Source organism: Arachis ipaensis, chromosome B02, assembly GCF_000816755.2.
Source record: "Arachis ipaensis cultivar K30076 chromosome B02, Araip1.1, whole genome shotgun sequence".
NCBI lineage: Eukaryota > Viridiplantae > Streptophyta > Magnoliopsida > Fabales > Fabaceae > Arachis > Arachis ipaensis.
Genome location: NC_029786.2, coordinates 98,744,903 through 98,767,701, shown reverse-complemented (window position 1 = coordinate 98,767,701; position 22,799 = coordinate 98,744,903). Strand labels below are relative to the sequence as shown.

The 22,799-nt window shown below is 33.8% G+C and overlaps 3 protein-coding genes and 1 long non-coding RNA gene across 4 annotated transcripts; 1 reads left to right on the top strand and 3 right to left on the bottom strand.

Moving 5' to 3' along the window:
• LOC107627789 (pentatricopeptide repeat-containing protein At2g40240, mitochondrial-like) lies at positions 7,158–8,252 on the bottom strand. The gene is made up of 2 exons (XM_016330613.1): positions 8,210–8,252; positions 7,158–7,867 (listed from the first exon to the last, which is right to left on the bottom strand). The coding sequence occupies exons 1-2, from the start codon at positions 8,250–8,252 to the stop codon at positions 7,158–7,160; spliced, it is 753 nt and encodes a 250-aa protein (XP_016186099.1).
• LOC107627788 lies at positions 8,906–18,230 on the bottom strand. The gene is made up of 6 exons (XM_021117051.1): positions 18,066–18,230; positions 10,688–10,858; positions 10,522–10,601; positions 10,152–10,224; positions 9,460–9,506; positions 8,906–9,126 (listed from the first exon to the last, which is right to left on the bottom strand). The coding sequence occupies exons 1-6, from the start codon at positions 18,228–18,230 to the stop codon at positions 9,066–9,068; spliced, it is 597 nt and encodes a 198-aa protein (XP_020972710.1). The 3' UTR covers positions 8,906–9,065.
• Positions 20,362–22,793, top strand: LOC107628526 (cytochrome P450 83B1-like). Its single transcript, XM_016331169.2, has 2 exons — positions 20,362–21,300; positions 22,107–22,793. Exons 1-2 carry the CDS (start codon positions 20,401–20,403, stop codon positions 22,710–22,712), a joined length of 1,506 nt encoding a protein of 501 aa, XP_016186655.1. The 5' UTR covers positions 20,362–20,400; the 3' UTR covers positions 22,713–22,793.
• On the bottom strand, positions 21,991–22,379 carry LOC110269035. Its single transcript, XR_002357964.1, has 2 exons — positions 22,268–22,379; positions 21,991–22,166 (listed from the first exon to the last, which is right to left on the bottom strand). It is a non-coding gene; the product is annotated as an uncharacterized LOC110269035 (long non-coding RNA).

The following is a 22,799-nucleotide window of genomic DNA, read 5'->3' as shown; positions in this document are numbered from 1 at the left end:
GATTTAAAAAAATATCTTAATTATAATTATATAAAAAATTAAACATAAATTTATAATTCTAATTGCTATAAATATGATACTAACGTTCATAGTGGTAAATTGATATTGCAATAATTAATTTCTATAATTATTTTTGTACTACTAAAGGCTATATATAATGTTTCTTTGTAGTTAGTGAGTCTAAATCTAAGAAACAAAGCATTTTTTTTTCTAATCTGTTATTCTTTTTTGATTGGGCAATTGTTTCTAAGGAGTTTTGTAGGTCAAGTTCAAGTCACATCTCCTCTACGTTTTCTACGTTTGTCCAAAAATATTCGAAGTGGAGCATATAATGAGATCAAATTTCCTCAATTTAGGTTCAATTTTGAAAAATTCGTGCCAACCTTAAAAATGCAATTCAAAGATTGGTACTATATTTAAATTTTTTTCTCTTAAACTTTTTGTATTAAGAATAATTTTATAACATATTGTATTTTTTTCAGAAACTACCGTCTTTTGGTGTATTAATGCAATGCCATTGAAGAGAATAAAAGTCAATTTAATTTGACAATTTTAACAAGAAGATAGTATGAATTTGTACCGATTCTAAATATTCGATCTTATGATGTTATTTCGGTTGGTTGTTACGAGAATGACTCTAATCTATACGTATCTAAGGATTATAATAGATTAAATATTATTTAAATAATTTAGTTCTAATATTGGTAGTTGATTAAATTAGTTTTAGAAAAATTTAAATTGTTGTCTCAATTTATATATTATGACTATTCTTTATGGATATGTTATTTCCAAATTTTTTAATATGATTTTTTTTAAGTTTGTTTTCTTTTTTGATATATGTATCACCTTTTTTTTGTATTTCAGATTAGTAATGTAATTATTAAGAAAAATGTAATTCATCAATAAATTAGAACAATTAAAAGTTTAATTAAAATTAACTAACATCTGTTTTGGACACAAGATTAATTAATTAAGATTAAGGCGTGAAAAAGGAAAAAGAATCGCAGTACAAAAAAATAGAATTATTTCCTCTTAGGCACCTAAGCTCTTTCTAACTTTATTGCTTCTCAATCTACTAAGTATTTTCTTGCAAGACTAAGTTTATATGCCTTTTTCCTCAAGTTTAGTGACCCGAGCACTGATGAAAGCTAACTGTCTGACCAGGATAGGAAAGAGGCTTCTATCTCACCTTAATCCACTTAATCTTCTATTTCCACGGTCGGGACTTAGCCTACTTCACGATTGAGATTAGATTCTAAATAAATATATTCTAAAAATAAAAATACCAAGTATGTATTTTATAAATAGATTTAGAATTAATATACTAGTACTCAACTTTTTAAACATATACTCAATTATTTATATATTAAACACTTGGAGTTTGAATTATTTGAATATGTACTCAATTATCTATATAAATTTGAGATAGTAAAATCCAAATGAATCTTTAACCTTTAATCTCATATTTACGTAGAAGTAAACATGACTATCCAGGCATCGGATTCGATGGTCCCAGAACATTTGGACCATTAAATGGTCCCATAACAAAACATGTTTTTTAAATTTTTTTAATAACTATTAAATAGTCCTTATTTAATTTTAATTACAAATTAGTCCTTTATATATTATTTAATTATAAAATCTATTTTTATTTTATAAATTATTATTTTATCATTCATCTATCATGTTTATTGAGAATAAACACTAAATTGCAATCTTAATCGATCATAATTTTATCATTAATCTAGTTACATACGTATTGGGTTGACAAAATATATCGTGTTTTTTAAAAATTCAATTGATTGGATGCACAAATCAATCGATTGAAATTCAGGCTTCCCAAACTTCAATCGATTGAATCTTGCAAGGCATGTGGGGTTTTTCTTATTCAATTGATTGTTCATATTACCCAATCGATTGAAATCATCAAAGCAATCTGGGTTTAGTTAATTCAATCGATTGGTTTTGTTATTCCCTCAATAAATTCATCTCCAAAATCTTGTTCAGATTCATATTGTTTATCCATCATATCTTGGTTACATGCTAGCTCTTCTTGTTGGTTAATGTCATTGTCCTCATAGTATTACTCATCCATCTCAATGTTCATAAATATACCTGACATTTTCAAAATTTACCAATGAAAAAATTCCAGTACACTTCCTATAACACTAAAATCATTTACTTATCATTTAAAAAAATATCATTTTCCAAAATTTTATTTTTCAACTTTAATTTTTTAAATACGATTTTTTTTATTTAGGGCGAGTTAGCCACACTCTATATTTTTTTATAGAGTTCGCCGACCTCCCAAACTCTATAATTTCTATAGAGTTTGCCTAACCACGGCGAATTTCACTCGAATTTTTTTCAAAACTAACGAAACTCAACTTTTAAAGTCATTATCATCGTCTACAAAGAGTACATATGAGTACACAAAAATACACCGATAACAAGCATGGCTTTTTCAACATTAATGGCAACCATTATCATCGTCTTCAAAAATACACAGATATACGGGAATAAGGTATATTTAACGAGGATTTTTTCTCATTATAAATTAAAGGTTTAATTACTCTGTTGGTCCCTAATTTTCAATTAGGTCCTTATACTTTTTTTTCTTTTAATTGGGTCCCTATACGTTAATTTTTTTTTTCAATTTAGTCCTTGCCATGACAAAATCGTTTGAGATAACGGAATATTCTGTTCAAAAATAGAATATTCTCCTAATTAGATTAGAATTACTAATTAAATCCACCCCATCTTTTTAAAATACCAAAACTAACCCTTAGCATTTTGTCCCAAAAATGAAGAACCTTAGCGTCTACTCTGCTCTGCTTCGCGTTGGTGGTGTGTCACTTCCGTCGCGTTCCCTCGCCTGATCGCACCTCACCTTGCTGCTCTGCTCTTCGGGTGTCGATGCTGATGGTAGAATATTCAAGAAACGCCCTATTCTAATCTCAGGTTCAGTGGGGAGCTATGGAGCTTATTTGGCTGATGGGTCAGAGAACAGGTGAGATCTTCAAAAGACTAATATCAAGTATTTAAGAATTAGCTGTGATTGCTCTTTACTTGTGGTGTTTGTTATATTTTCTTATCTTTTGTGTAGCCAATTAATTGATCAACATAGTTAATGATATTTTAGATATGATGATATTTCAACATTTCTTCTTCATCTTGGTGTCCCATTTTAATCTCTTGGTTTTTGAGGAAGAATTGATTGACTGAGATTGGGAATAAGGAGAAGCTGAATGTTTTAGGGGTGTTCTATTCATATTGTGTTATTTTTTTCCAATTTTTTTAGTTGTTTTCAGTTCCTGTCTCTCAAGCTGTGAATTCTTAAGTTGTGTGAATTTGTAGTTCAATTTCAATTTTGCTTAATTGTATGCAACTTCTATTTGTTTTGCAAATTATATTTTAAATTTATATTCTAAATTTTGTTGATGGCTATGATCCATGGATTCTTGGGTTTACACATTTCCATTTTAGAAATCTTAACTAGTGTCAGTGTCCATGGATCTTGATACTTGATAGCAACATCTTATTTATTTATTTTTTAAGTTTGTGCGGCCTGTGTAAATTCTGTGGAAGGCATTTTGAGAGATCTTCCAGGAGTCAAGAGGGCTGTAGTGGCTTTTGCTACTTTTTTTTTTATTGGAATATTGTCTTTGATCCTGAAGTTCCCAGTCCTAGATACTTAATTGATGGGATTGAAGGGGGAAGCAATGAAAAATTTAAATTACGTGTTAGAAACCCTTATACAAGGATGGCTTCTAAAGATGTTGAGAATAGCTCAACTATGTTTTGACTCTTCATATCTAGCTTGCTTCTTAGTGTGAGTGTTTTTAATTCTTCCTTTGATAATTCGTGTGTATGCTTCAAATAGTTACACTCTACTTACATTTTTTTTATTTCTTTGAATCCAATGTGAATTCACTTGTTAGATCATGGCAGTGCTTATTGGATGGCTACTCATTTTAAGTGCAAACAGTTCTCTCTTTGAAAAAATATTCACATAGAAAATACTACGATTAAATTTGCATTTGTCTTTTTTTTGTTTTTTAAAGAAAACAAGTCAGATTATCTTTGTGAAAATACATATAAAGATTCAAACCAAGATTTGATATTATTTCTCAAACAAAAAATCTTGATTTTCTTAAAAAATGAGTGTGTCTACTATTTAACATTCATTTTTGGCTTGTTGTATGTCAGATTCCTCTCTTCTTCATGAAGCTAGTGTGTCCTCATATACCAATGATATATCCTTTATTACTCCGGAGATGCGGGCCTTTCCTTATGAGTGATTGGTTGAAGTGGGAATTGGTGAGTATCATTCAATTTGTGATTGGAAAGCGTTTTTACATTGCTGCTGCCAGAGCTCTTAAAAACGGTTCGACAAACATGGATGTTCTAGTTGCTGTAGAAACTACTGCATCTTATGCTTATTCTGTTTGTGCTCTTCTATAGGGTGCTCTTACTGGATTTAGGACTCCAGTATACTTTGAAACAAGTGCCATGCTCATAACATTTGTATTATTGGGCAAGTATATGGAATGCCTTGCCAAGGGGAAGACATCAAATGCCATCAAGAAGTTAGTAGAAAGTTTTATATATACTTATTACTACTATTTCTGTTTTATTTTATCTATTACTTGTTTTTTTTAATGACCTTAAGATAAGGTATTTTGAAAGTAAAAATAAACAAAGAGAAGGTATTTTTGGTACAATTTGTATATAAATAAACAAAAGAATGATTGTGACAAAATAAAAGGGATTATAGGAATATTTTCATGTCGTAGAATCATTGAATAGGGATCATAGGAATATCTTTTATTGAATATTTATAGTTTTAGTGAATTTTCAATTAGGTCCCTATACTTTTTTTCTTTTCAATTGGGTCCCTATATATTATTTTTTCTTTTCAAGGGTATACAAGTAATTTCATAATACACTAACATTTTTTTAACGTTTAACGTTAACAGGGACTAAATTGAAAAAAAAATCATGTATAAGGACCCAATTGAAAAGAAAAAAAGTATAAGGACCTAATTGAAAATTCGGTAAAACTATAGGGACCTGCAGAGTAATTAAACCTAAATTAAAAAAAACTATTATTTTTCCAATATTCTTGTAAACTCCTATGTACTCCAGAGACGATGATAATGGTTGTCATTGTCTATTGTGAAGTTTAAGAACTTGAGTTACCCATTTTTTTTAGAATTTGAGGTGAAGTTCGTCGGGTTAGGCAAACTCTATAAAAATTATAGTGCGGCGAACTTGCTTTGCATAAAAAAATTCATATTTGGGGAATTAAAGTTAAAAAATGGAATTTTCGAAAATAATAATTTATTGAGGGGGTAACAGAACCAATCGATTGAATTAACTAAATCCAAATTGCTTTGATGATTTCAATCGATTGGGTAATATGACCAATCGATTGAATAAGAAAAGGAAAATGCTACTTGTACAACACTAATCAGCATTTAATCAGCCTTTAATAATATTTAATTATTTTTTTATTGAAACATATTCCTATTTTTTAGATACATATCTATAAATAAATTTAATTTAAATATTAAAAACAAAAATTTTCCTAAATTCTCTCCCACTTCATAGTTAGTTATTAGGACTTTGCTTCTTTTACGTAACTTCACATAACAAATATGATTTGTTATTTTTTTTTATGTAACATTCACATTGCATTAGTGAATTTCAAACGAAACAGGAACCTTCCAGCTGAAGTCTCCTCTCATTTTCATCGGTGAAAGGTATCACCACCTTCCAGCTGAAGCACCCTCTCGTCTTTATTGGTGAAAGGTATCACCACTTTTCATATATGTCCTTAATTAATGTTATGAAATATCATGTTCATCATTTTTAATTATATTTAAAAATAAACATGAAAATTTCATTCTTATTTAATTGGAACAAATTTGATTTTATCAATAGAATTGTTACAAATAAATTGTTTTATACTTAATTAGTGTGTGTAAAGAAGCAAAGAAAAAATCTAGAGTTTGAGAGAAGATGTAGTTGGTATAATCATAAAAATTATGTTTTTATTTTTTAATTATAACACATCTAATAGTATGATGTTATATACAAAATATTTTTAAAATTATTGTAATAAAAGGCTGAATATTGTACCATTTTTAAAGGATACCTAGTTAAACCGATAAGAAAAATCCCACATGCCTTGCAAACTTCAATCGATTGTGTATTAATTCCAATCGATTGAAGTTTGGGAAGTCTAAATTTCAATCGATTGGTTCGTGCATCCAATCGATTGAATTTTTAACAAACACGATTTTTCCAACCCAATACGTATGTAATTGGATCAATGATAAAATTATAATCGATTAAGATTGTAAAATATTTATTACGATTAATGGAAGATCTAATTTGTTATTGTTTTAGTTTTTGATTCTCAATAAACATGATAGATGAATAATAAAAAAATAAAAAATAGATTTTATAATTAAATAATATATAAAGGACTAATTTATAATTAAAATTAAATAAAGACTATTTAACAGTTATTAAAAAAACTTAAAAAACATGTTTTGTTATGGGACCATTACATTAATTTATTACTATATAAGTAAATGATTATATTTATAAAAATAAAAATAAACTTGTACGAAAAAAAGGGAATGCACAATCCCATCTCCATCCTTCAGATTCAAAAATTTTAGAGAATTCACCATTTTTTTACGAACAGTTAACCAATACATTATTAATTTTTTCGTATTTTATAAATTTCTGCACACATGCAGCTAGAAGATCAATGTAATTTACATACGAACGAATGCTAGGAATCAAAAGAGTATTAGGCAAAAATCAGCTAAATATTTTTGGGTGAATTCAAAATCTCTACGAGTTAATATATATGGATGTTTCTTCTGTTAAGTATCAGAATATTTCTTTTTCATACTAAATGGATGTTCTTTTATATATTTTTCGAATTTTTTGTATTACAAATGTGAATGTCTCTATTTCTTTAAGAATTTCATATTTTTTTTTAAATTTTATAGATATTTAATTATTTTTGCTAAAATATAACTGGATATTTCTTTTGTTAAGTATTATTAGGATGTTTTTTTTATATTAAATGAATGTTTTTTTTTTATATTTCTGTAATTGTGTAGTTTGCAGTCTCTTTAATAATCAAAACGGCACCTAATATCCCAACACCTAATAGGAACTCCATCATCCACCATCCTTCTCACTAGCATCATAGCACCATCCACCTTCTTAACCTTACACGGGCCCAACACAAGCGCGTCGAACGTACGCGCATCCGCACCAATCCCATCTTCCTCCATCTTCTTCAAAACTACAGCAGCAGCAGCCACGTCTCTAGCGTAGCAGTGTACGAAAAAGTAGTTGTGTCCCGTCAGATCTAGATTCACGCCAAGCGTGGACATGAAATCCACCATGCGTCGCGCGTGGTCTATGACTTTCTGGCGCGTTAGGATATTCAGGACGGGGTAGAAGGTGGTCGCATTGGGGCGGCAGCCTCCGGCGTCGGTACGTACCATATATTCGATGACGTGGAGCGCGTCATCGACGGGCTGGAACTTGCAGAGGCGCGTGATGAGGGAATCGAACGCGTTCTTGCGAGTGACGCCGTGGTTGAGGGTGGATAGAGTTTGAAGGAGGTAGTTGAGGAGGGAAGAGGAGAAGGTTTTGTTGGTGACGAAGTCGAAGGTGGACTTCGTGTTGAAACAATTGTCTTGGATGCGCTTGTTGAGGGCGTCGCGGAGAGTATGGAAGTCGCCGGAGTTTCCAGCAGCATTGGTGAGTTCGCCGACGAGCCAAATGTCGGTGATAGAAGAGGAGTGGGTCGCGGTGGGGAGGCGGAGAGGACCTGACAGTGAGAGAGAGAGGTTTGTGTGTGTGATTGTTGGAGGTGGGTAGGTTAATGTGAAAGAGAAGAGGAAAGTTTTTATAAGTTTTAATTAGGTTTACTTAATTAATTTTAAATTTTTATTGATAACCTCTTGATTCCATATACTTTTCCTTTACATATATATTACATCGTTTCAATAAATATTGGCTACACATATTTGACTTTAATAATCATCTAACAAAATAAACACAACCTATATGTCTACATGTCCCACATTGCATTAGTATTTATGATTTCAAAATTTTGAAAGAAACTTATTCTTGGTTTGACTATTCGTTTGACTTGCGACTACCTACCTACCTGAGTCCTTAATCAACAAATCAAAATTTGAAAACAACGACATCGGAAGCGGACAAATGCTATATATAGGACAATAACATTTCCCAAATTTGTGATGCCACCATCAAGAATATATACACATAGAACAAACTACAAGAAAATAAATTTTCTGCCATGCTTTTAAAGCGTATTAAAAAAATACAAAAAAACGTATCGATAGTTTTTCGCCACGTTTTTTGAGTTATCGGCACGCTTTTGAAAGCGTCACATCCGCCAGCGTGCCGATTGCTCTATCGACACGCTTTTGTAGACCTATCGACACGTTTTTTTTGTTGGCACGCTTTTATCTCTTGCCACACTTAAAAAGCATGGCCATAGGTCTTAACCTATAGATACGCTTGAGAAGCGTACCGATAAGTGTACATATCGCCACGCTTTTAAAGCGTGCCCAAAAAGTTAGTTTTGGGTACACTTCAAAAGCGTGCCGATAAGAAACAATAAGGCTACACTTGTTTAAACGTACCTAGAAATGAACCTATTGCCACGCTTTAAAAGCGTAGCTGTATCATTATCCAATTAAAAAAATATATTGCCACGTTTTAAAAGCGTGGCTATATCCTTATCAATTTAAAAAAATTAGTATATGCTTTTTTACATACACTCTAAAACACTCCAAAAAAAATATTAACAAAAATATGTAAATGTCATTTAAAAAAATTAATCAATAAAAAATAATATTACATTAATAGAATTCAAACCAAATTAGCCATGTCATCTCTATACATGCAACCACAGTATATATGAAATTTACAAACAAACAAAAATAACTTTTTAGGAAAGGAATTAAAAAATGTCATTAAATCACCCCAAGCTTGTACTAGGCCTTCCTCGGATAAAAGAACCAAATGGAAAGCTCTACAATACACTTCACGAATAATATGCAAGTATGATCATATGAATAACGAAAAAACAGAAGGTAAGCAAATTATAAAGCATCTTGCCATGATAAATATTAAAGAAGGAATCATAAAAAAAATATATAAGACTTGGAATAAGGGTGTGTCACATCTTCATATTGAAATATGGCATAAGTTGATCACATGCAATTCGCCACCATTATTCCTGAGAGATAATTCTAAAGATATGCATATAAAATTCTGAGTTCAACCATTTTGTATAATTTTATAACAATTTCTGAAATATCTTGGAATAAGTTGCAAATAGATAGTAACCATAGTAGCCTATCACGGAGGGAAAGCAACGTGACATACCTATTTTGGAAGTAAATTAGGGTATGAGACGTCCAAGTGCAGGCCAACTGCAACAGCAATATATAGCAAAGGCTCAAGCATCTCTCTATTAATGTCAAAAATAAAAATAAGTATGTATAAAAATCACCAATACCAATTTATCCTCAACTTCTATCAATCTTTCAATATCCCTAAAAAAACACCACCAATAACAACAACAGGAAAACAAGTGGATTCTTATCAAGTAGTCACCAAATTCATACTTAACTAAATAGCCACCAACTGTGTATTCCTTAATCAAATAGTCACCAAATTCATACTTAATTAACAAACAAGAAAACAAGTGGATTCTTATCAAGTGAGGGTGATGAAGTTAATGATACTTCCTTTTATTTTTCTAACATTTTGATAAAAGAAAAAAATTTTTTCACTACAAACAACACTTACTTTTAATTTTTCTCAAACGACTGTAGAAAGAGCAAATAAAATATAATAACCAAGTTATAAATCAAAAATTGCACAATGAAATAACAAAAAACAAAGAAGGGCAACAAAAGAAATCAAACCATCTAGCTCAAATTGAAAAAAAAACTTAAGTGAAGCAGTTGCAAATTTTGACCAAATACCTGAGCTCAAGATCCACTAGAAAATTTTATAACTTTTTTTTGGGATTTTTTCAAAACCAAACATAGTAAAGCATTTTTGTGATTTACCTGTTCTCTCCGTCCCTGAGAGAAATAGAAAACTCTTCTCATTCCCCCCAAACTGATGTTACTAATGTTAGCAACAAAAACAAATGTTAGCAAAATATCTGCCAAACAGGAACCAGCATGTTACTAATATTGGCAACAAACACATCTGAAAATGAAATTAAGGGAAATCCAAACTGAACCCAGCAAAATATCTGCCAGTTAAAAGGTTGATATTAAACTCCATCCTGTCATACCTGGTCAATGTGTGGTGGAATTTGCTTTATTTCAATTCCAAATTCTTGTTCAATCCTATATCAGCACAAAAGACAGAATGCATAATAAATCTATAGCATATACAGTTGAAATGCATTAATTTAACAGACTGTAAATTACATACAAATTAAAGCGGTCCCAATAAGTGATCAAGTTAATTGCTAAACCAAGATGCCCAAACCTCCCTGAGCAACTGACCTGTATATCTGTATATGATCCGTTAGAACAGGAAATCAGTGTCAAGGCAAATAAATTAGGAAGGGAATGAGAAAATATCAGTATACCCTGTGGAGATAAGTTTCTGAATTCTTGGGAAAATCAAAATTAATAACTATAGAAGGTTGGAATTCTGGGGACAAAAGCTTATCAGCCTGAAACCAAACAAAAAGCAATGTAAAAGAAGGGATTAGGAACCAACTCTTATTACTAAAGAAACAGAATGAACATACGAAGAACTCAAGTTTTCACTTGACACCTTCACGCCACAAGCACATGGTTAGGGACAGCTTGGTTTAGCCGCATAGGCCAGGATTTTATTCCTTTAGACCCTCCTATCCACTGATGCTCAAAGCCTTGGATCCTTTTTATTACCCTTGCCTTTTAGTTTTAAGGGCTATTGGCTTTTTCTGCTTGCTTTTTCTTTTTCTCTTTTTTTTTCGCCATATTTTTTTTCTCTCTTTTTTTTTCTGCAAGCTTTTGTATTCACTGCTTTTTCTTGCTTCAAGAATCAATTCTATGATTTTTCAGATCATCAAATAACATTTCTCCTTTTTCATCATTCTTCAAGAGCCAACATATTTAACATTCATAAACAACAAATTCAAAAGACATATGCACTGTTCAAGCATTCATTCAGAAAACAAAAAGTATTGTCACCACATCAAAATAGTTAAACTAATTTCAAGGATGAATTCGAAATTCACTTACTTCTTGTTCTTTTGTAATTAAAACATTTTTCATTTAAGAAAGGTGATGGATTCATAGGACATTCATAGCCTTAAGACATAGTTACTAGACACTAGTGATCATGTGGTAAAGACACAAACATAAACATAAAGCATAGAGAATGAAGACAGAAAAAGAAATAGACAAGGAGATTAAGGAACGGGTCCACCTTAGTGGGGGTGGGGCCTTCTTCCTCTTGAAGAACCAATGGTGCTCTTGAGCTCCTTTATGTCTCTTCCTTGCCTTTGTTGTTCCTCCCTCATAGCCCTTTGATCTTCTCTAATCTCATGGAGGATGATGGAGTGCTCTTGGTGCTCCATCCTTTTCTTAGTGATGAGCTTTTGAGATGAATCTCTCCATCTCCCATGACTTAGAGGTGGAAGCTTTTGCCTTCCCTTTCCTCTTTTTAGAGGTTTCTCTAGCCTTAGGTGTCATAAATGGTTATGGAAAAACAAAAAGCAACGCTTTTATCACACCAAATTTAGAAGGTTTGCTCGTCCTCAAGCAAAAGAAGAAAGAAAGAAGGAGAAGAAGAAGAGAAATGGAGGAGAGGGAGAGAGGTGTGTGAATGGTTAGAATTTGAGTGGGTGGGTGTAGGTGGGTTGGAGGAGTAATGGAGGTGATTGGTGGAGGTTATTTTGGGGAAGAGTGTTATGAAAATGTGTGAAGAGGAGAGAAGAAGAGGTGAGGTAGGTGGGGATCCTGTGGGGTCCACAGATCCTGAGGTGATCATGTGGGGTCCACAGATCCTGAGGGGCCAAGGACTTAACATCCCTACTCCAATTAGGCGTGTAAAACGCCCTTAGCATGCATGTTTGGCGTTAAACGCCAGCTTGCTGCTTGGTTTTGGCGTTAAACGCCCAAAGGTAGCTTGTTTCTGGCGTTTAACGCCAGCTTTTTGCCCATTCTTGGCGTTAAACGCCACTTCCATGCTTGGTTCTAGCGTTAAACGCCAGTCTGGTGCTTGTTTTTGGCGTTAAACGCTCAGAATGGTGCCAGACTGGGCGTTTAACGCCCATTCTGCTACCCTTACTGGCGTTTAAACGCGAGTAAGCTCTTCCTCCAGGGTGTGCAGTTTTTCATTCTGTTTTTCATTTTTCAGTAATTTTTGTGACTTCACATGATCATCAACCTACAGAAAACATGAAATAGCAATGAAAAATAAATAAACATAATTAAATAACATTGGGTTGCCTCCCAACAAGCGCTTCTTTAATGTCAATAGCTTGACAATGAGCTCTTATGGAGCCTCACAGATGTTCAGAGCATTGTTGGGGCCTCCCAACACCAAACTTAGAGTTTGACTGTGGGGGCTTTGGTTGACTCTGCAGTGAGAGAAGCTTTTCATGCTTCCTCTCCATGGTTACAGAAGAAGATTCTTGAGTTTTAAACACAAGGTTGTCCTCATTCAGTTGAAGGACTAACTCTCTTCTGTCCATATCAATCACAGCTTTTGCTGTGGCTAGGAAGGGTCTTCCAAGGATGATGGATTCATCCTCATCCTTCCCAGTGTCTAGGATTATGAAATCAGCAGGGATGTAAAGGCCTTCAATCTTTACTAACACATCCTCTACTATTCCATAAGCCTGTTTCATGGATTTGTCTGCCATCTCTAATGAGAATTTGACAGCATGTACCTCAAAGATTCCTAGTTTCTCCATTACAGAGAGTGGCATTAAGTGTATGCCTGACCCCAGGTCACACAAAGCCTTCTCAAAGGTCATGGTGCCTATGTTACAGGGAATTAGGAATTTACCAGGATCCCGTCTCTTTTGAGGTAGAGTTTGCTGAACCAAGGCATCTAGTTCCTTGATGAACAATGGAGGTTCATCCTCCCAAGTCTCATTACCAAATAATTTGGCATTCAACTTCATGATTGCTCCTAAATATTGAACAACTTGCTCTTCAGCAATGTCTTCATCTTCTTCAGAAGATGAATAGTCATCAGAGCTCATGAATGGTAAAAGGAGGTTCAATAGAATCTCTATAGTCTCTAGATGAGCCTCAGATTCCTCTGGTTCCTCAAAGAAAAACTCCTTATTGGTCATTGAACATCCCAGGAGGTCTTCCTCACTAGGATTCACGTCCTCCTCTTCCTCTCTGGATTCAGCCACACCAAGCAAGGTTATGGCCTTGCACTCTCCTTTTGGATTTTCTTCTGTATTGCTTGGGAGAGTATTAGGAGGAGTTTCAATGACTCTTTTACTCAGCTGGCCCACTTGTGCCTCCAAATTTCTAATGGAGGACCTTGTTTCATTCATGAAACTCAAAGTGGCCTTAGATAGATCAGAGACTATATTTGCTAAGCTAGATGGATTTTGCTCAGAATTCTCTGTCTGTTGCTGAGTGGATGATGGAAAAGGCTTGCTATTGCTAAACCTGTTTCTTCCACCATTATTAAAAGCCTTGTTGAGGCTTTTGTTGATCCTTCCATGAGAAATTTGGATGATTTCTCCATGAGGAATTATAGGTGTTTCCATAGGGTTCACCCATGTAATTCACCTCTGCTATTGCAGGGTTCTCAGGATCATAAGCTTCTTCTTCAGAAGATGCCTCTTGAGTACTGTTGGATACAGCTTGCAATCCATTCAGACTCTGAGAAACATATTGACTTGCTGAGTCAATATTTTGTTCTGAGCCAATATGGCATTCAGGGCATCAATTTCAAGAACTCCCTTCCTCTGAGGCGTCCCATTACTCACAGGATTCCTTTCAGAAGTGTACATGAACTGGTTATTTGCAACCATGTCAATGAGTTCCTGAGCTTCTGCAGGAGTTTTTTTTAGGTGAATGGATCCACCTGCAGAATGGTCCAATGACATCTTTGATAATTCAGACAGACCATCATAGAATATATCCAGGATGGTCCATTCTGAAAGCATGTCAGAGGGACACTTTTTGGTCAGCTGCTTATATCTCTCCCAAGCTTCATAGAGGGATTCACCTTCTTTTTGTCTGAAGGTTTGAACATCCACTCTAAGCTTACTAAGCTTTTGAGGAGGAAAGAACTTGGCTAAGAAATCTGTGACCAGCTTATCCCAAGAGTTTAGGCTATCCTTAGGTTAAGAGTCCAACCATATTCTAGCTCTGTCTCTTACAGCAAATGGGAAAAGCATAAGCCTGTAGACCTCGGGATCAACCCCATTGGTCTTAACAGTATCACAGATCTGCAAGAATTCAGTTAAAAACTAAAAAGGATCTTCTGATGGAAGTCCATGAAACTTGCAGTTCTGTTGCATCAGAGAAACTAATTGAGGTTTAAGCTCAAAATTGTTTGCTCCAATGGCAGAGATTGAGATGCTTCTTCCATGTAAATTAGAATTTGGTGCAGTAAAGTCACCAAGCATCTTCTTTGCATTATTATTATTATTTTCGGCCATGTCTCCTTTCTTTTCGAAAATTTCTGTCAGATTTTATCGAGAGAGTTGTGCTTTGGCTTCCCTTAGCTTCCTCTTCAGAGTCCTTTCAGGTTCAGGAATAGCTTCAACAAGAATGTTCTTATCCATGTTCCTGCTCATATGAAAAAGAAGAGAACATAAAAGAAAATATGGAATCCTCTATGTCACAGTATAGAGATTCCTTATGTGAATATAAGAAGAGAAGAATAGAAAAAGGAAAAGAGAAAAATTCGAACACAGAGAAGAAGGGTGGGTTCGAATTTTTGAGTGAAGAGAAGTGTTAGTAGATGAATAATTAAATAGAAGGAGATGAAGAAGAGAAGAATTCGAAAATTAAATAAATAAAAAATAAAAATTAAAGCTAAATTCAAAAATTTAAAATTGAAATTAAATTAAAATTTAAAACAATTAATTGAAAAGAAATTTTGAAAAAGTGGGGAGGAGTTTTCGAAAATTAAAGAGAGAATTAGTTAGGTAGTTTTGAAAAAGATAAGAATCAAACAAAAAGATAAGATTAATTGAAAAGATTTGAAAATCAATTTTGAAAAGATAAGAAGTTAGAAAAGATTTTGAAATTGATTTTGAAAAAGATGTGATTGAAATTTATTTTGAAAAAGATTTGAAAAAGAAATTTAAAAAGATTTGATTTTGAACTTAAAAGTTGCTTACTTGACTAACAAGAAATAAAAAGATATGATTTTAAAATTTAAAGATTGAATTTTTCTTAATAGGCAAGTAACAACTTGAAAAATTTTTGAATCAATCACATTAATTGTTAGTAAAGATTTTGAAATTATGAAAAAGATTTTTGAAAATTAATTTTGAAAATTTCGAAAATTGTGAAAGTAAAATGAAAAAGATTTGATTTTTGAAAAAGATAGAATTTTTTAAATTGAAAATTTGATTTGACTCATAAGAAACAACTAAATTTTAAAAAGTTTTGAAAAAGTCAACTCAAATTTTCGAAAATTTATGAGAGAATAAAGGAAAGATATTTTTTTATTTTTGAAATTTTAATGAAGAAAGAGAAAAACAATAAAAAGACTCACAACATAAAAATTATGAATCAAAACACACAATGCATGCAAGAATGCTTTGAATGTCAAGATGAACACCAAGAACACTTTGAAGATCAAGATGAACATCAAGAACTTATTTTTGAAAATTTTTAAGAAAAGATAAACATGCAAGACACCAAACTTAAAAAATTTTTAATGTTTAGATAGTATGAATGCAAAAATGCATATGAAAAACAACAAAAGACACAAAACAAGAAAATATAGAGATCAAATAAGAAGACTGGCCAAGAACATCTTGAAGATCATTAAGAATGCAATGCATGAAATTTTCGAAAAATGCACAAATTTTCTAAAACATGCAATTGACACCAAACTTAAAAATTGACACTAGACTTAAACAAGAAACATCAAATTTTTTGGTTTTTATGATTTTATAAAAAAAAAATTTGTATTTTTTTTCGAAAATTCATTGGGAAAAACGAAAAAGAGGAAAAATGTATTTTTTTTCGAAAATAAAAATAATAAAAACAAAAAGCTTAAAATTAAAATAAAATTACCTAATCTGAGCAACAAGACGAACCGTCAGTTGTCCAAACTCAAACAATCCCCGGCAACGGTGCCAAAAACTTGGTGCACGAAATCGTGATCGTTCATTCCTTGGAAACGGCGTTGAAAACTCAATATGCGCGTTTATAATCTTAATTCTTTGTCACAACTTCACACAACTAACCAGCAAGTGCACTAGGTCGTCCAAGTAATAAACCTTACGTGAGTAAGGGTCGATCCGACGGAGATTGTCGGTATGAAGCAAGCTATGGTTATCTTGTAAATCTCAGTTAGGAGGATTCAAATGTTTATGGTGAATTGATAATTAAAATAAAAATAAAATATAAAATATAAAATAGGATAGAGGTACTTATGTAATTCATTGATGAGAGTTTCAGATAAGCATATGGAGATGCTTTGTCCCTTCTGTCTCGCTGCTTTCCTACTGTCTTCATCCAATCCTTCTTAATCCTTTCCATGGCAAGCTGTATGTTGGGCATCACTGTTGTCAATGGCTACATCCCATTCTCTCAGTGAAAATGGTCCAAATGCTCTGTCACAGCACGACTAATCATCTGTCGGTTCTCGATCATGCTGGAATAGGATTCAGTAATCCTTTTGCGTCTGTCACTACGCCCAGCACTCGCGAGTTTGAAACTCGTCACAGTCATCCAATCCCTGAATCCTACTCGGAATACCACAGACAAGGTTTAGACTTTCCAGATTCTCAAGAATGGCCGCCAATAATTCTAGCTTATACCACGAAGATTCTGGTTAAGGAATCCAAGAGATACACATTCAAGCATTGTTTGCATGTAGAACGGAAGTGGTTGTCAGGCACGCATTCATAAGTGAGAATGATGATGAGCGTCACATAATCATCACATTCATCAAGTTCTTGTTTGCGAATGAATATCTTAGAACAAGAATAAGCTGAATTGAATGGAAAATAGTAGTAGTTGCATTAATACTCGAGGTACAGCAGAGCTCCACACCTTAATCTATGATGTGTAAAAACTCTACCGTTGAAAATACATAAGTGATGAAGGTCTAGGCATGGCCGAGAGGCCAGCCTCCCAAAGAGGGTTCAATCATAAAAACATGATCAAAAGATCTCCCCTAACATGATAGTAAAAAGTTCTATTTATACTAAACTAGTTACTAGGGTTACAGAAGTAAGTAAATGATGCAGAAATCCACTTCTGGGGTCCACTTGGTGTGTGCTTGGGCTGAGTAATGAAGCTTCCACGTGTAGAGGTCTTCCTTGGAGTTGAACGCCAGTTTGTAACTTGTTTCTGGCGTTTAACTCTGCTTTGCAGCTTGTTTCTGGCGTTTAACTCCAGAATTGGGCAGAGAGCTGGCGTTCAACGCCAGTTTGCGTCGTCTAAACTCGGGAAAAGTATGGACTATTATATACTGGTGGAAAGCCCTGGATGTCTAATTTCCAACGCAATTGAGAGCGCGCCATTTGGAGTTCTGTAACTCCAGAAATTCTATTTCAAGTGCAGGGAGGTCAGAATCCAACAGCATCAGCAGCCCTTTGTCAGCCTCTGAATCAGATCTTTGCTCAGGTCCCTCAATTTCAGCCAGAAATTACCTAAAATCACAGAAAAATACACAAACTCATAGTAAAATCCAGAAATGTAATTTTTAATTAAAAACTAATAAAAATATAATAAAAACTAACTAAATCATACTAAAAACATACTAAAAATAATGCCAAAAAGCGTATAAATTATCCGCTCATCAATTACCATGTATTCGGTGTAGGGGTAACCGGTGGGGAGAATGAGCTCGTCGTAGAGAGTGGGTTGTGGTTCGGATTTGCCACCACCGTCAAAGCAGTCAACGGAATCTCCAAAAAGTGCGGCGACGATTATGGAAATGGCTGCCAGTGCTGCCAACAACCTCTGCACCATGCTGGAAATTCTAGACATGCACATTATTTTATACCATTCATTTAAGAATCTCAACACATGCACACAAACATCGTTTCTGTCGAAACACAGACCAAACTTTTTCACATTTGATGATAAATTTGAGTTATCAAAAAGATAAATACTAAAGGTAAATGCTCAAATTGGTAACTCAGAAAAAATACTAGACATAAAATTAGTCCTTATCATAAATTTGAGCTGTAAATTCATTTCCATATATATCACCAATTTTAGGGAAAAAATGCAATCTTCCTAAGTGCGTCATAACATAACATGTACCGTTTTGAGTACAAATTCGAAAATTTTACTCCAAAAATAAGCTAATATAATCACAAAGCTCCATTTCCATTTTCAATTAACCCTAGCTTTTAAGAAGTGTTTTGTTTTGGGGGAAATAGGTGAAACTCACGGAAAGTGAACGATTGAGAGAAAGAGCAGAAGAGAGCTTTCGACGAGTAAGGATTCAATTGCAGACAGAGCTCCATGATTTGCTGACACAAGCAGCGGAAGCGAACCAACGAGCCGGAGCCTCGCCAGAATGTTTTGGAGAAGGTCCTCGTTCACCAAACCGAAACTTCCACCATTCCCGGTGACCATGAAAATCAAAACAAAAAATCAAATTCAAGAGCAAATAATCAGATCGAAGAAAAACTTAACCAAATAATTTACCTAAGGTTGCATTCTAGATGCAGAGATAGAAACAGAGAGGCTAGAGAGAGATGACATAAACAGCAAAGAGGGTAGGGGAGGCGAAAACAACAGAGAGTGAAGCGGAGCACACAAGGAGCGAAGGCGGTAGAGCAGATGAGAAGAGGCGATAGAGGAAGAAGGGCAAAGACTGGCGATGTGGAGGAAGGAAAGGCGACCTCCGTTGGCTAACCGACGCGGTGAGTAGTGAGCTCCGAAGGAGTGCGAGCGCCAGCAGAGACGGGTTAGGGGAGACGACGGAGGGAGCCTCGGTAGATGAGAGAGTGCAAGCGTCGTAGATGAGCTCTGTCTGATTGTTAGGGTTTTCAGAGCGTTAGTGTGTAATAGGGGAGAAGAGTAGAAGTCTGATGAGTTAGTGACTTAGTGTAGCGCGTTTGGGAGGGAGTTTCTTTTTTTTAGTAGAACTTTTTCAGCACGCTTTTCTAGGGTGCTAATAGAGTTATTAGAAATGGGGACGTTTTAAAAACGTGCCAAGATTAAAAACTTTTCGCCACGCTTTAAAAGTGTCTCTGTTTCTCTCTATGACCACGCTTTTTAAGTGTGACAAGAAAAAGCGTGGCCAAATTTCCAATCAATTGCCACCCTCATAAAGCGTGGCCATATACCCCTTTCGCCACGTTTTTTAAGCGTGGCAAAAAAAGCATGCCCAAATTCCTAATCAATTACCACCCTCATAAAAGCGTGCCTATTGACCACTTTTGGCCACACTTTTAAAACGTGGCAAGAAAAAAGCGTGGTCATAGATCTTTTTTCTTGTAGTAAATTCTTTTGGTTTAATTTCATCACCACGATTTTGTTAGAATTTTATGTCCAAACCCTTTTTACTAGTAAAAACCGAGCTTTTTTAATTTGTTACTATTATTTACTAGAAGATAGAGATTCAATAACGTAATTCGTGCGACTTACGTGCTTTTCATCACCTAACCCTTCTTCTTAGTCCAAAACACGTACAGCATTTGTGTATTTCGATTTCAATTGGCAGGGCAACATAATAACTAATTAATCCGACATTGAGTCCTATAAATACATTACTAAAATAAGCATGTATGATTGATCATAAAACACATATAAAAATATAATGATACCACCCCTATGTGCTTTTCACCTAACCCTTCTTCTTAGTCCAAAAAACACAGCAATTATATATGTATTTTGATTCAAAAATGTTTTGTACACTAAAAATCACCCACTAAAATCAGCCACCAATATATTTATATATAAATACATATGTAGTTTAAATCAATATATATTTATATTGTAGTATGTATTTTATACTAATAGCTGATTTTAGTGACTGATTTTAGTGTACATATAACATAGTCGTCGATTTTGATTTCAATTGGCAAGGCAACATAATTAATTAACCCGACATTAGGTCCTATAAATACACAACTAATTCATCTTTAAATTTGCATTTCATTATAACACATACAAAACTACAATAATGATGCCACCACTAATTCTTTTAGTACTATATCTTACTCTTCCTTTGTTTATCTTTTTCCTTGTCCGAAACCTTATGAACCCTCATAAGAGCAAAACCCTACCACCAGGTCCCAAAGGCCTTCCCATAATTGGCAACCTTTACAAGCTAGATAACTCAGTTCTTCACCTTCAGCTATGGAATCTCTCCAAGAAATTTGGGCCAATATTCACCCTTTGGCTAGGGTTTAGGCCTGCCATCATTATTTCATCGCCTCAACTGGCCGAAGAGGCAATGAAAATACAAGACCCTAAGGTTTGTGGACGGCCTAAGTTCGTTGCACAACAACGAATTTCTTATGATGGGATCGAGATGGCATTTTCGCCATACGATAATTGTTGGAAGGAGATCAAGAAAATTTGTGTTTCTAATGTCCTTAGCCCTAGGCGCATCGCCGGATATTACTCGATAAGGAAAGAAGAGGTGAAGAAGATGATGAAGAAGATACATGAGCATGCAACTTCATCGGAAGTTGTAAATTTGAAGGATCCACTCCTCAACCTTATGATGAATCTTGTATGCAAGATTGTTCTAGGGAGGACTTATGAAGATGAAGGGCCTGAGAGGGAAAGGTTTCTTAGTTTGTTTGATGAGTGTAATGCTTGGTTGGGAACCTACTTTCTTTCAGATTATTTTCCTTTTCTGAGCTGGATCGATAGGATGATGGGACTCCATTCGCGTCTCGATAAGAACTTCAAGGAGTTGGATGAGTTCTACCAAGAAATCATTGATGAACACTCGGATCCTAATAGGAAGGTTTTGGAGGGAGAGGAAGATATAACTGATATCTTGCTTCAAATGCAAAAGGATCATTCAACATCCATGGACCTCACTAATGATCATGTCAAAGCAATAATCATGGTTTGCTGTCTTTCTTAATCATTCTTCTTCTTCTTCTTGTTAAGTAATTTCATAATGTTTCATGCATGAAACTAATTTAATTTCCTTGTTGCTTGATACCGTTAAATAATAGTACTTTTATACTTCATCATGAAAAAAGTAACAAATGGAGTATTGATTTTGAATATGTTAAACTTAACTCAAATGTAAATTATAGGTGGCTACTTCGAACAATGGTATATAGTAAATATTATTATTTTTTGTCAGTATTTGATCAACAATAATTTATACTTATATTTATAGAATTTTACACACAAAAAATATATAATTTATATTTATATTTATCAAAATTTGCACACATGAATTAATATAATTTATACTTATATTTTTCAGAGTTTACATATTTAAATTAATAAAATTTATTTGTTAAAAAAAATTACTAGCAGCAAAAAACTTTTCGAATACTTTTATAAAAACATCTTCATGTGAAGATAATATTGTGAACCGTTAAATCATTTGACATGTATAATTAACATGTTTAACTAAATATTTAACACTTTACAATATCATTTTCACATAAAAATGTCTTGGTGAAAATAGGCACTTAAATTATAATACCACTTTATGGCCAATTCTATTATGAAGATCGAATAGCGTTTTATTTACATGCAGAGAACGAAGAGTATTTAGCCTCAATTTGAAACATTAACGAAAACAAAATAACACATTTCATATTATAATTATCTAACCACCTATATATCAAAAAGAATCTTTATTCTCTTCACCATTTTTCCTCTATTGTTAATTTGAATATCTTCTCGATTTAGGACATACTTGTTGGAGCAACCGATACAACTGCGGCCACAACGGTTTGGATCATGACAAATCTAATAAAAAACGCAAGAGTGTTGAAGAAAGTTCAAGAAGAAATTAGGAGCTTGGGAGGGAAGAAAGATTTCTTGGAAGAAGATGAGATTCAAAAGTTTACCTATTTCAAAGCCGTTATAAAAGAATCACTAAGATTGCATCTTCCAGCACCTATAATTCCAAGAGCCACACATGAAAGTTGCAACATTGGTGGATACCAAATTCCACCCAACACACTTGTTTATGTGAACACTTGGGCTATCCATAGAGACCCTCAATCTTGGAAGGACCCAGAAGAATTTTATCCAGAAAGATTCTTAGACAATGATATCAACCTTCGAGGGCAAGATTTCAAGCTTTTTCCATTTGGTTCAGGTCGTAGAATGTGCCCTGGTTTGCCTTTAGCAACTGCAGCGCTTGATCTTATTCTTGCTAATCTTTTAAATTCCTTTGATTGGGAACTGCCAGAAGGAATCAAAGGGGAAGACATTGATTATGAAAGGTTACCAGGAATTGCTCATCACAAGAAAAATCCTCTCTATCTTATCGCAAAGACCCACATATAATTCAAAGCTAGGTATAACCTTATAATAATGATGATAAATAATAATTCATGTGGCCTTTGTGCATTGCTTAGCTTAAATTTGGAACCT